Below are 15044 nucleotides of genomic sequence, written 5' to 3'. Positions count from 1 at the left end.
TTCATTGCCACAAGTGATGGTGAAAGGTGAAATGCAGCCTCCAGGTTCAGAGGCAGTATAACTCTGAATACCAGTCGCTAGAGGAATGATTTCTGTCTTGCTCTGCTTGTCTAAGGGCATCTTGTTAAAAATGTGCTGGCCTGTTTGAAATGAACCATTGATTCATATCCGGCATAAGATCTGTGTATGTCTGAGGGAGAAGCTTCTTGTAAAGTCCATAGGCACTTCTTGTGTTATCCCATGTCAATAAGGGTTCAGGTCTATAACACCAATGACCAATATTGCTGAAGACCTTTGCTTAGTTTCTTGTTGCCTGCCTCATATTTCTGTCCACTTCCTGTTTTTCTGAGTTTCCTTTCTTCATTTGCATAGCTTCCTGTGTGCTCATAGTCCTTGACTCCAAGCAGCCTACGCTAGCCTCCCCGTGGTTGAGCGTTGGAAGATATTTCTATGACAGTTCCCTGAGAAGCCAAGACTGATAGTTTTGCTCTCTATGATACTTGGCTGAAACCGCTTTCTAAAAGGTTCCCTAAAGTCTGTACAGTATTTAATATCCACTCCCTGACCTGCCAGCATTCGTTTTTGAGTAGCCCATAAAACAGCAAGCTACCTTGGTGCTATAATTAATGTAAAATTGAAGTGTGCCATTAAAAATGTAAAATGCACCACACAGCTAACAAATTTCAAACAGCCAGTGTCCCCGCAAAAGTGTACAGAAAATTTAAAAAGCATGGAGACAAAAAGGAAACAAAAGTGAAAAAGGATGCCTAGCACGAGAAGAAAGCTGGTTAGGTTTGACAAGGGAAGTCTGCGGTTAATACCTGATAGATTCATGATTTTCAGACTGTGATCAGGGACTCTTAGGATTCTAAGGGTGTCTTATAGCAGTTCTGGATCCTTAGTACCTAGGTCAGTAATGGTGGACAACCCTTCCTTGTGTTGTGTACTTCTAGGATCCATTCACAGATATGTTTGCCTTTTTGCAGAGTAAACGGCAAGACCAAACAGACTTTGCTATCATCTCACATGGGCTGTGTATGTGACCTCAGACATTTTCCAGAATCCTCTGTATCGTGTAGGATGTTTTCCCTCACCTTGGTGGGGCTTCCAATTTCACAGGTGAACTTAGTCAAAAGTGCAGAACCTCAGACTGGAATTATAAGTGAGTAGAGCCTTAGGTGGAGAGATATGGGTGGGGAAAGAGACCTTTTGCAGTTGCCTGAGTTTGACTTAAACTCTCCTTGGTAACGTGGGTTTTTTTCCATTTGTCTTCAATGGAATAGTCTCCTGAGCCATGTTTTGACATTGAAATGACACCTGGCCAGATAATTGACTGTGAAGATTGCTATGCACATCCACAGTGTGCTCAATTTAAATATCTCTTGGGATGACTTCGTAGATAGGGTTTTCTTAATGCTCACTGCTTGCTTCCCTGCCATATTTTGGGCCTGAAACAATTTCTCCCTTGGGCCAGATTAACAACCCTAATTTGGGGATTTGGCTGCTGTTGGTGGGGTGGCAGGGGGAGAGAGAGGGAGTGGTATGCCTTTTGTTGCAGAGAGTTGGTCTTCTTCCTTAAGTTATCTGAATATACTCTTCTATTTCGCTTGCAGCACTCTTGTTCTTTCTGCTTATAATACTACATTTTGCGGTCTGGTTTGCATCCTCCACAGTAAGGGCTTATGCAGGCTAGTTAAGCAGAACTTTATTTACATACTGCTTAATGCTAAATTTGGCTTCTAATTGGTTTACAAAATATAAATATGGGGACTGCAGAATTGGGGACATTAGCATTTGAGTTGAATGCTGGCAGAAGCTGAACCCTGTTGGAGCAGCACACTTTACTCTGGATACAATCACATCAAGAGTCTGGTTTTAGGAAAATAGGAAAGATATTTATTATTGGAATAAATGTTGGATAGGAAAGATGCTAGTTCTGTCTTGTTAAGGGAGGGAAGAGAAGTAGGAAGTAAGATCAGGTCAGCAATTAATAATAATAATAATAATAATAATAATAATCCACCCTTCACCCTAAAGTCCCAGGGCAAGTTACATCATTAAAAACACTAAAAACTTACAATCATACAAATAATTGTATGTCAGGTGTCAAAAGCCAGGGTAAAAAAAGTGCATCTTCCGCATTCTCCAGCAACTGTATAATGAAGTTGCTAGATGCACCTCCATAGGGAGGCAGTTCCACAGATTAGGGCTCACCACAGACCATGCCCTCTCCCAGGCGTCCACCCCCTGCCTGAGTCTCTATGAAGGCAGAGGAACTACCAAGCTGGTCTTCTTTGCCTATCTCAGCACCCAAGAGGGTCTCTAAGGAAGAAGGTGGTCTAAGTTACCAGTAACACTAAAGGAAGAACAACCCAGGTTGGGATAAGGACAGTCTAGGAAACTTGGCGCTTTCTCATGCAGATGCATCGGCCTACAGTGCAAGCTAGGTTGCACCCCAGTACTTCCAAGAGGTTCATCCTGATCAACATGGAGTAAAAATTAGTGATTTAGCCAGAGCCCCTGGCAGAAGTCAGAAGATGAAGGTGGTACAGGAAGGTTGACCCCCGCCCGTGTTCCTCTTCTGTACATAATGGTCATTGAGATTTTGTCGTTTTTAAAGCACTTTCCCACTTGGATAATGGTCAGGCTTGTAGCAATTTTGTTTCATGGGAGGTTGCATTTGGCTTGAACCTGTGGTTTTGTTTTTCTAGCGATTGCAACTGGGGCATAAGGCAGCACAAACACTGCCACAGCAACCTTGAAGAGGGAAAGATACCTTGTAGAAATGGGATGGCAGTGAACGAGGAGGTTTTATGCCTAAGCAGGCATATAGACTTCAGTGCTGAGAAAATGGGACAAAGGCAACAACAGAAGATTAATCAGGTTGTGCGTAACATGGCTAATTGCAGGGTGTCCATTTGTGTGTATGCCTAAGGTTGTTCTTTTGGCTTTGAGCAAACTTGATCGCCTGCCTGCCTGCCTGCAATACTTGCGTTTGAGTGAAGGCAGTTTGCGGGGCTGTTGCTGTGTTCTAACATTTATGTAGTGCAGAATGTGCTCGATGCTGTACATATTGCAGTGATGATGACTGTTCTTTTGCAAGATGAGCAGCCTGACCCACTGATTGCAGTGGAACATACTCCCAAGTCGGTAGCCCAAATTTTTGTTAATTAAGAACTTGAACTGCCTGTGCCTTCTGGGATGTTACAGTTGCAGAACACACTAAGGAAGCGACGAACCTTTTGCAGTCAACAATGGCATGTTTAATCTGGTTGAAACTTGAACTGGAGCCACTATAAACAAAGAAATAGATCCATGGGCAGCTTATTCTGGTTCATATCAGCTATCTTAGTTTTTCTTGAGGGTGAGGGGGAAGTATGGCAAATAGAGGAACTGAAGGGCAAAGGCTGTTGACAGGTTTTTTCTCCAGACCATAAACTTAGATCCTGTTTCTTCAACTACGCTTGCTTCCTTTGCCTTGCTCAAGAAACCCTCCAACTGGCTGTAGCCAATGCTGTCGTCTTCAAAAGGTCCTGTTACGTTAACTTCCTGTGACTACACAGAGAAATGATGAAATTGTCCTTTATCTTTCCAGTGCTTGATGGTAAAGCTGAGTCAAGGCTGCTCGGTGTGTGTTAATAAATGTGCTTGTTGAAACAAATTCATTTTGTTTTCCAGGCTGGAAAAACTTTTTTCATGTGGCCCCTACCCACAAAGGTTCAGTGCAAGGTAACACTGCCACAGCACAAAGTGGAATTGCTTAAATTGCAGTGATAACTTATACTACTATACTACTACTGTAGCACTAGAAAGGTACAGAATGTAGTGTTGGGTGCACAATTCAATTTTCCTAGAATCAGGACTATTACTTTTCAAAAAGCAAGATTCCAGCCCTTATGGTTGAGAATATATGCTTGAAAGCATGCAAACTATGCTTGTGAACTCTCAGAAGTGACATCTAACATGACCTTCCGTGGCTCCGTTGTCCTGTCTAGTGGATATAAGGGCAAACTGCAAAAAATATGCTAAAATTTGCATAATTTATACAGGATGTAAAATGTTGGTTACCTTGGAATAATTTAAGCAGGGGTGTGTGCATTCACACGTAATATTAAAATGCCACACCATAAACCAGGCTGTAACTCTGACAAATCAGATGCTTTACATGCAGAAGTCCTGGGTCCAATCCCCAGCATCCTCATGTGGGGCTGGGAGGGAACCCTGTCAGATCCTAGAGAGCCACTGCCAGTAAATACAGACAATACTGAGCTAGATGTACCAATAAGCCAACTTTCATTGTTCCCCTTTAGCCTGTCATGGTTAGGCTTACTGTAGCTGCTGTCCCTGGCATGTCCGTCTTTAGTTAGGTTGATTGCTGCTTTGCCTTGGGTGGGGTGGTCCCCACCAAAACATTTGTTCGCAGGACCCACACCTGTCTCGGCTTCTACCATCCCCAAATGCCTTTGCGACCCAACTCTCTTCTCTGCTGCCCATGGCAGCTGTTGATACTGTGTTCTGCCTGCCTACCATGGTCACTTGTGGTATTTCATATGCACATGAAGTGGGTTTCAATACAGTAGGCCCACAACGTACACAGGGGTTACATTCCAGGGGTAGCACATAAAGCCAAAATCGCACATAGTCAAAACAAATTGTGTGCAATGAAGGGTGGAATTGCCATTTCCTCCCACACTCCGGATGCTTGCCCCCTTTCCACCTTTTAATTAAAAACAAAAATCACCTAGCAAGTAAAGCTGAATGTGCACAAGTTGAATGCACATAAGTTGCAGGTTTACTGTATTCTTGGAAATGACTGTGTTTTTCAGGATAGCTGCTTTGGTCACATTGTTCACATGCAAATAAAGATGGATAGGCTTATCCCACTGGTCTCCAGAAGCCTCACATACCCAGAAAAGGGCATTGTCTTTGGGCATGTTGCCTTGGGCCCAACCTGCCTTCTGATTTGTATTAACCCTGCTGCGGGGTATGGATGCTGAGAATGGTTTGTCAAGCTAGCATTGGAGTTTTCTAAGCATGTGTGACATTCTCTGGCTTGCTTGTCTTTGAATCTTTAACACTAAACTGATCACGCTGCACAGATGTACTGTATCTGATACTTCCCCTTCTCCAAACTCTTCCTCTCTACTTCCAGATCCACATCCCTTCTTTCCCACAGGTTCCTTTGGATCCAGAGCCACAGGTGACAAGAGCTGCAGGTTCTTCCCCAAGTGGAGCCCTCACCAGCTGATTATTGCAACTTCTACTGTGTCTACTCATCAGGTCTTAAGGTTGCCCCCTAATTCCTCCTTTGGTTTGTCCAAACATCATTCCCCTGCCTTCCCCTGCTTCCTTCTTGCCCCAGTGTGTTGTGGGAATTTCCCCTTAAGTCCCTCTCTGAAATCCAACCCTCTTGCAGCACATTGCCAGGTAGATGGGAAGACCTTACCCTTCCTTACTTTTGTGATGGCGCACAGTTCTTGGTATTTAACCATAGCATTTATTCATTGCTTTTATCGTGTATACTTGCCATAAGCAAGGTTGGAAGAGTATTTCAAATTCCAAGGCACAAGTACTTTTTTCCACCCTGGGAGTGGAAGCTTCTGGGCTCTGGCCTTGGACAGACCTAAATAAATATTTCAGTACTCCTGGATGCCAGCTTGATTCAGATTTCGAGGTGGCTGGTAGCTTTCCAGCTTCTGCCTTGGAGCCTCTGATGCAGTCAGTTAACATCATATGTGGTTACCAAATCAGTTGTGCAAAGGGAGATGTCTGTTTTCATAGGCTGTTACCTAAGATATGTTTCCAAAAGTATATCTGGAGGGCAGATATTACCTGCTCTCAACTTGGGGTTGTCTTCTGGAGTTCCAGCTAAGCTGCTCTTGAAGTGGTAAGGCTGGAAACAACTTTTGTATTAGTTTCTGTGTGGCTTTGTTTTCAGTGTGCCACCCTGCATTCCAAGCTATGGAAATGACAACTTTCTACATCTGCAATCTAACTGCCACTGTGTGGTTTCATTAGAGCTAGAAGGCAAAGCCGGTGATGTTTCAGAGACAGCAACATATCTAAAGCATATATAGGTGGTTTGATAAGGGAATGGCATGTGTGTGATGTAATTGTGTGACTCTCCACCTTTTGTGGAAGATTCAATATCCTAACTGAGCTGTACAGCTCAGTGTTCCTTAACATTGGTAGCAAGCCATTTGATGTTTTAGTTGGTCTTTGCCAGACTCCATTTTGCAGATGCCCTGAGCTACCTGTTTATGAACAATGAAATGTATACATTTTCCCCCCTGAGCTCATAGCATGGGCTGTATTGTGAAACTGGAGCCTCTAAATTTGTGTTTTGTGTGAAAGACAGCTGCTTTCTGTAGAAAATTGAACTTTCAATTTAATATTTTTTTCACAAAAAAACCTGGCAGGTTGCCATAGTGATGAATGTATGAAATCCTTTTGGGAGATGTCAAAACGCCTTCATAAAACCCACATGTGTGGATACCAGTTTCTTTTGAAACAGAACCTGCTTGGAGTTTAACAGAGAGACTTGTCTGTCTGGGGAGTGATGAAAGCAAAGATTGTTTTCGTAAATATAGTCAAAATCTGACTTTGGGCAGCACACAGCATGAGCATATTCCTTGGCCGGTGAGAGATTATATCAATAAACTTGTGTCACTGTTATGGTGGGCTTTAACCATTAAATAATCTATGACCTGTTAAGTGGGCCCGGAGGGGGGGGGGACTGTTATCATGACTGTTTTATTATTATGCTGTCAGTATGCTTTATATTATGTTTTTTATTATTGATGCTCCGTAATGTGTTCTTAGTGTTGTTAAGGACAAGATATTGGGGTTCGCTAATTAAATCATTTCCCAACTTTGGGTCTAGCCCTGTGGGTTCAGAATTGGTCAGGTTCAAGCACGAGACCAAAGCCAGGTTAAAGAAACAAAACAACAGCTAGTTAAGCCTGATCATTTATTGTTGCAACAAGCTTCCAACTCCTAAGCAAAAACAAGGAAGAAGAACCCTGAACAAAAGGTTACATGAGTTTTGAAAGCTCCCACAACTTCTCATAATACATTTCACACAGTGTCATCAAAACACCATAGCTACTGTTTTATTGCTGATTACAGTTCAAATCCTACTTGTGTGTTAATCTGATTATTGTTATGTTTCTTCAAATACTCAGCAAAGGGCTTTCACTCCTCTCAAAATATAGATTCCTCCTGGTCTCTGATTTTTGTTGTCAAACTTGCCAACTCCATATACTCTGTCGGCTTGTTCAGCCGAACTTCCTTGGTTGGCATATATTTGTCTTTCCACTTTTGTGCATATGTTACTCTTGCTGCTGTCGTTGAATACTGTACAGGAATAAATTAAGTAGCTTCTTAGGGATATCCAATTCCATTATTCCTAGAAGAAAGGCTTCTGGGGTTGGTTTAATTTTTCTTTGGGGGGGGGATGTCTTAAACATCTTCTTTAATTCCATATATATTGTCTCCCAGAATTCTCTAGCGTTTTTGCAGGTCTGCTGCATGTGGAAAAATGTGCCTTCCATCTCTTGACACTTCCAACATAGGTTTGAACCATCTTTGTACATCCTGGCCAATTTACATGGGGTCAGATATCTGACCCTGAAGGCTCATTCCTCCTAAGTGTGAATTAGGTATGTGCTTAAACTTTCTGCTGGACCTTCATAGATTTGAATTTTTTTCTGGCAAATGGAGAAAAGGCCCTAGTCTATTGCTCCAGTGGTGGATCAGCCACCCTTTAAAACAACCCATTGTAGCCTTTAAAACCACTCAAAATTGTAAATTGGCACAACCCACAATTTAAACAACTTTCCCTTCCCTCCCTCTTCTATATATGCAGTTGTGCCTTTGGGATTCGTTCCATTTGAAGGCCTAACAGTGTTTTCTTTCCCCCTTCTTGACTTGCCCTGGAAAACATGATGAGTATTTGAGATCATAAAATTGTAGGATGATATTTACCCCCTGCAATAGCCTTTGGTTAATATCTGAATTGTTGCTGCTACTTTGATTTAAGGTATAGGGAAAATGTGCATCTTTCACAGCGTAAAAAGCTGTTTCTTGGAATAACAGAGTTCTCTACACCAGGCTTCCCCAACCTGGATCCCTCCAGAACCACTGCTTCCATCACCCCTGATTATTGGCTGTAATTGGCTGGATCCAAAATATCTGGAGGCCCCAGTTTTGGGAAGGTGACTGTACACACTGTTTTTGGAGAAACATGTTAAGAAACTTGCTAATTTTGTTTTTTCTCTTGGACACTTGGGTCTTTTCAAGGCACAGGAGCTTAGCAGTAGTGATGCAAAGCCAATTTAATTGTTCCTTAGCAGCAGACATTAGAATCCCTTTTTGTTAGGAAGACAAGTCTACTAAGGGATTCTTCCACAGCCATGGCTTGAATGTTGTTGGGAAGCCCTCAAGATTAAGCCCACAATCCAACTTGGTTTCGATCATATCCTTACTGGCTGTTCTCCTGTCCCAACAAGAGCAGGTACATACTTTCCATAACATCCAGACAAAAATTGTGCCGTCTTCCACTTCCCCTCACACCAAAGTTCCAGCATACATGCATTTTTAGTGCTGTGCGGCACCATGAGAGGTTGGCAGTACAGTTGCTGTTTCATTTGTGCATTTTTAAGTTGCTTTCATGGTGGAGCTGGCAGGCAGAGCTGCTTGTGTTCTGCTAATGTTTTATTTATATAGAAATCTTTCTCCACTTCCCAGCCCACTGAAGCCTGCACACCTATAGCTTAGTTAATCCTATTCAGGCATTTCTCTTGGATACTGTGATGTTCCTTGCTTCTTGTGTTTTGAAACAGGGGTGGGCAGCCTTCAACCCAAGAGCCAGATGCAGCTCTCCAGGGCTATTTGCAGGTCATGAGCATCACTGGTTCTGCTTCATTCCATCCTCTAGTGCTTTGGCCTGCCTGGAATGTGTCTCTGAAATGTAGTGATGCCTCTAGCATACCTGGATGGAGAAATGGATGTCTCTATAGAAACCTATGACTTCTGTGTGGCTGGAATGTGGCCTGCCATACTAATATTGCTTCACTCTTGACTGCCATGCGGCCTCTGGAATGTTGCCCATGAGTAAATGCGGCCCCAGACTGAAAAGGGTTCTCCATCCCTGCTCAAGACCTCTGTGTTGTAGATTTCAAGTAATTCTATGGAGTCATGAAAATGCATCGACACTGGAGAGGAAGGGGTTGGCGGTTATAAATTTTGTATTTTATGTCACGCTTTCCCCAAGCATTCACAGTGGTGGTGTTGGCCATGGTTTTGTTTCTCCAAAGTCTGGCTTGTTGTCCAGTAGTTTGTGCATTTGTTGCTTGTGAGCTTGTGGGTTGGGGTGGACAAATAAAGCGGAGCCCAGGGTGGCAAGCAGAGTGGCAACGCAATATAATTAAAGCCTATTTTGGTATTAAGTGGTACTTCGAGTTACAAATGCCTCAGGTTACAAACTCCGCTAACCTGGAAGAGTTACCTCGAGTTGAGAACTTTGCCCCAGGAGGAGAACGGAAATTGTGTGCTGGTGGTGCAGCGGCAGCAAGAGGCCCCATTAGTGAAAGCACGCCTCTAGTTAAGAACAGATTCAGGTTAAGAACGGACCTCCAGAACGAAATAAGTTCATAACTAGAGGTACCACTGTAATGTAATTTAAAATAAATTAAATGTAAGAGCATTAAAAACATTTATTTGCTATCCTGGGCTCCATTGGGAGGAAGGGAGGGATAAAAATATATTTATTTAATTTATTTATTATAGTTGCATGCCCTCATAGCTAATAATTTCAAAGTTGCCAGGAACAGCATGTTTCAACCATCAACTGCCTGGGTGAGCAAGAATGCTTTTAAAATTCTGCCTGAATGTTAATAATGAGGGAGACAAAATTTACCTCACCAGAGATGGTTTTGCACAGATAGGGAAACGCCACAGAGAAAGCCCTATCATGGGTTAATGCCAAGAGGGCAGCACCCAGCAGTGGTGCCACCACCAACAAGGCCTCCGTTGCTGATTGTAGGTTCAGAGATAGTAGATATTGGGGGGCGGAAGCCCCTTTTATGTATATATTGATTTACTGAATAGCTTTAGATTCTGTTTTTTATCCAGCGCCTTCAAAGCTGCCCTTACATCATTTATAAAACAGAAATGAAAAAATAAAACAGACTTCCTGTTTTAGATTGTGAAGGATAGGGAAGAAAAACACCTTTAAAATCAACTTAGTTGGTGGCAGTTGATCTCTCCCTTAAGTTTTGACTCTTGTGCCTGCAGAAGCCAAGAAGCTAAACTGGAAATTGGCTCTTAATAGTAGGACACAATTAAAACAATTAATGTTTTCATTATGTCTGCTTAAGCTTTTTCAATGGAACTGTGCATACAGGTGGTGGAAATGAAAAACAAATCTTCCCTACCAGCATGATATTCTGAATTGGTGTATGTCCCCCATCTACTGTCTCAGTGAAGGGGGGAGAGAAGTGGGGGGGGGGGGTCAGATGTTTCCAGCATTTGCATCTCTTAGCGCAGGCTAGAGCTGTATGTGAATCAGTTGGTGCTAACCCTCAAGGTGATGAAACGGCTTTATCTAGATTACTAATCCTTTCCAACAAAGTAAATGCTAAATATAACAGGGACTTTAGACCTAACCCTAAATGATTCCTAGCTAACTTTCAGGGCTAAAAATAACTTATAATATGTGAAAATAAAAAAAATCCTTCCTGTAGCACCTTAAAGACCAACTAAGTTAGTTCTTGGTATAAGCTTTCGTGTGCATGCACACTTCTTCAGATACACTGAAACAGAAGTTGCCAGATCCTTCTATATATAGAGAAGGTGGGGAGGGGTATTACTCAGAAGGGTGGTGGGAATCGGAGATTGGCAGATAGCTGAGATGAGCCTGATGAGCCTGTTGACGACTCTTAACGACTGTAGTAGGTCTTACAGGAAAAGGCAAGGGGTGAGAAGGTGAGAAGTGGCTTAGTCATGTATAATGAGATAAGAATCCAATGTCTCTGTTCAGACCAGGTGTCTCCATTGTTTTAAGTTTGGTAATGAGTTGCAATTCAGCAGCTTCTCTTTCCAGTCTATTTCTGAAATTCCTTTGTAGTAAAACAGCTACTTTGAGATCTTGTATAGAATGTCCTGGGAGATTGAAGTGTTCTCCTACTGGTTTCTCTGTTTTGTGATTCTTGATGTCAGATTTATGTCCGTTTATTCTTTGGCGTAAGGTTTGGCCTGTTTGTCCAATATAGAGAGCTGAAGGACACTGTTGGCATTTGATAGCATACACAATGTTAGACGATGAGGAAGGATTTTTTTTATTTTGACTATGGCAGACCAACACGGCTACCCATTTATAATATGTGGTTACCTAGGTTCTCTTTTCATTCAAACGCTTGACTTCTCTGGCCTCTGAGGTTTCGTGTGCAGGCATGCCAACAGGACTGGACCCCCTGCATCTTCCCCCTAGCTAGGCAACCTTTTGGCAGGAATCAGCAACCTATTGCTGCTTATTTTAGCCTGGCCTATCTCACAGGGCTGCTGAGAAGATAAAAAGTGGGAGGGGAGAAAAGTGTACACAGTCTTGAGCTCCTAGAAGGAAAAGTCTTACCCATAGGCGCTAGGGGTGCAAGGCACCAGGCTCTCAGGAGTGCCAGGCCGAGAGTCCAGGGCCCGAGAGTTGAGTCCGGGAAAGAGCCTGCCCATCGGTCAGAGCACCGTGGCGGGCTCTGCTGCTGCGGTGCGAATTTGGGGGCGACCAAGCCTGCGAGGCCCTGAGGTGGCCGGCCGACCGGCTGGCTCTGCCCTCCTGCGCGCCTGGGACTGGGCAACCTGGGGGAGGGGCGCTGGGCGGATCTTTGCACCCCGGCGCTGCATATGCTTAAGACAGCCATGGGAAAAGCAAGACATAAATGTAGAGCCAGCAAGAAAAGTGAAGTGTAACTATATCATGTGACTGGCAGCAGCTCTGCAGAGTTTCAGGCAGGAGTCTTTCCTGGTCCTATGTGGAGTTGCCAGAAATTGAACCTGGGGCCTTCTGCATGCCAAGCAGATGCTCTGCCACTGAATTGCAGCCCTTCCCAATAATACTGCTGCACTCAACTGCCTCTGTGGCTGGACTTGAAGACTTGTGATTCTATTCCTTTAAGGATCTGCCTGTGCAAAGCAGCGTAGGTGAGAAACCGTTTCTGTCCCACACCGCTGGTTGTATTCAAAGCAGCTGATTATTCAGTTTCAAGGGCACATGAACAAAGTGAGCAGCACTGTGCAGCCTTGTGTAGTAACTCCTCTCTTACTCTGCAGTGGGCTTCCTAGCTGGCTTGTGTGGGAAAGAGTTGTGGTTGGCTTTGCAATGAATGAAACTCAATTCATATTTGGGCGGGGGCTCCCAAATCACAGATTTGCAGCAAGTTTTTTTAATGAGGTGCATCCCCCTCACCTGCAGTCTGCACCTCAGTCTCTTCACTCTGAAACTGCCTTGGTCGCACTGGTTGATGATCTCTGGCGAGCTAGGGACAAAGGTGAGAGTTGTTTCCTAGTTCTGCTGGATCTCTCAGCGGCCTTTGATACAATCGACCATAACATCCTTCTGGACCGTCTAGAGGGGTTGGGAGCTGGGGGCACTGTTATACAGTGGTTTCGCTCCTTCCTCCTGGGCCGTGTTCAGAAAGTGGTGGGGGGGATGAGTGTTCAGACCCTTGGGCCCTCACTTGTGGGGTGCCTCAGGGTTCCGTCCTCTCCCCCATGCTTTTTAACATCTATATGAAGCCGCTGGGAGAGATCATCAGGGGGTTTGGACTGGGTGTCCATCAATATGCAGATGATACCCAGCTCTACCTCTCTTTCAAATCAGAACCAGTGAAGGCGGTGAAGGTCCTGTGTGAGTGCCTGGAGGCGGTTGGAGGATTGATGGCGGCTAATGGATTGAGGTTGAATCCTGACAAGACAGAAGTACTGTTTCTGGGGGACAGGGGGCAGGCTGGTGTGGAGGACTCCCTGGTCCTGAATGGGGTAACTGTGCCCCTGAAGGACCAGGTGCGTAGCCTGGGAGTCATTTTGGACTCACAGCTGTCCATGGAGGCGCAGGTCAATTCTGTATCCAGGGCAGCTGTCTACCAACTCCACCTGGTACGCAGGCTGAGACCCTACCTGCCCGCGGATTGTCTCGCCAGAGTGGTGCATGCTCTAGTTATCTCCCGCTTGGACTACTGCAATGCGCTCTATGTGGGGCTACCTTTGAAGGTGACTCGGAAACTACAGCTAATCCAGAATGCGGCAGCTAGACTGGTGACTGGGGGCGGCCGCCGAGACCACATAACACCGGTCTTGAAAGACCTACATTGGCTCCCAGTACGTTTCCGAGCACAATTCAAAGTGCTGGTGTTGACCTTTAAAGCCCTAAACGGCCTCGGCCCAGTATACCTGAAGGAGCGTCTCCACCCCCATCGTTCTGCCCGGACGCTGAGGTCCAGCGCCGAGGGCCTTCTGGCGGTTCCCTCATTGCGAGAAGCAAAGCTACAGGGAACCAGGCAGAGGGCCTTTTCGGTAGTGGCGCCCGCCCTGTGGAATGCCCTCCCATCAGATGTCAAAACGATAAACAACTACCTGACATTCAGAAGACATCTTAAGGCAGCCCTTTTTCCTTTTAGATTTTATTGCATTAGCCGTGTGGCCATAGCATGATATACATTGAAATAACAACATAAAATGGGGGTGGGGAGGTAAAGGTAGATATTAAGGCAGCCCTGTTCAGGGAAGTTTTTAATATATGATATTTTAGTGTGTTTTTGGTTTCTATGGAAGCCGCCCAGAGTGGTTGGGGAAACCCAGCCAGATGGGCGGGGTACAAATAATAAATTATTATTATTATTATTATGTGTAAACCAGACCTAAGTGCAGATGGGAGCAATGTCTAGAAAGTGTACAATGTCCTTCGCCCTGTGATTTATGCAGAGGCCTTTGCATACAGAGAAATCTTCCACTCCTGCCTTTGAAAAAGAATGCTTCTTCTTGTTCTAAGACGGTGCTCTGAAACTTATGCTTTTCTTATGGATTCCTAGTCAATGTGGTTGGGATAGACAGATTTTTGGACCTGTTAAATAATTTTAAAAAATTGAAACTGTCTTTTCCTGCCTGCATCTGTTTTGTCCCCCACCACTCCAGTCCTGTGCCTGTTTTTTAAGATAGAAAGCATGGTCGGATTCTTTCCCAATCCCTCGTTTCTCCAGCATGGTTGTGACCTTTGGTAATGAATGTGTTAAAGCCAGCCTACATTGCAGATGGAAACTCTTCAGCCCCTGCCTGGCTTGCAGCAGTTTTCAGGGCAGAGCCCATCATAACTAGCTTGATGCTCAGAAGTGCTCCTGTGACCACTTCCTTTGTACTTTTGCAGGGCCAAGATGGGCGTCATGGAATATTGGTGTTTTCATCTGCATACGTTGCGCCGGAATCCACAGGAACCTGGGTGTCCACATATCCCGGGTAAAATCTGTCAATCTGGACCAATGGACACAAGAGCAAATACAGGTTAGTAACTAAAAACTATCTTCCTTGTATGTGGGCTTCATTTTTGAAGACCATTCAGCTTCTCCTCTGCAGTTCTGTATCTCTGCTTATATTAATATGGGGAACCTTGGCCTTCTTTTCTCAAATGGCAGATGAGAAGGGAAAACGTGAGCCTGGACTACTCGGGTGCTCCTCCATGCAACCTTCCCCCCACTCCCTGCCCCCAATAGTTAGAAAACTCATGTGCTGGAGCATAGCTTTGTGCTGGAGTGTAGCTCTGTTTTTTGCTTAGAACCCCAAGAGCTGCCAACCAAAGCAGATCCAGCAAGCCTGAAGTCTGCCCTCCAGAAGGGATCTGGTAGGTAGTGCTCCTTAAGGAGAGGTGTCTGAACAAGAGTAAATCGAGCTTGTGTGCAATTACTCAGAGATTGTCATTGACATGCTCTGCAGTTCAGCTCTTGCTTTTTATCAGTGTGCTTCAGATCTAGGACATCATTGTGTTATGCAAATCAGGTTAT

General features: G+C 44.4%; 1 protein-coding gene across 3 annotated transcripts in view; it reads left to right on the top strand.

Moving 5' to 3' along the window:
* The window catches only part of SMAP2 (small ArfGAP2), a 31019-nt gene that overhangs the window by 3228 nt on the left and 12747 nt on the right, over nucleotides 1-15044 (top strand). For all 3 annotated transcript variants that reach the window (XM_083511642.1, XM_083511644.1, XM_083511643.1), the window contains one exon: nucleotides 14414-14547. In XM_083511642.1, the coding sequence (XP_083367768.1) occupies nucleotides 14414-14547 (134 nt within the window). The remainder of the gene's footprint in view (nucleotides 1-14413; nucleotides 14548-15044) is intronic.

The sequence above is a fragment of the Podarcis liolepis genome (assembly GCF_965112155.1).
Source record: "Podarcis liolepis genome assembly, chromosome: 7".
Lineage (NCBI taxonomy): Eukaryota > Metazoa > Chordata > Lepidosauria > Squamata > Lacertidae > Podarcis > Podarcis liolepis.
Note: the sequence above shows the minus strand (reverse complement) of the source record. Positions and strands in the feature narration are given on the sequence as shown.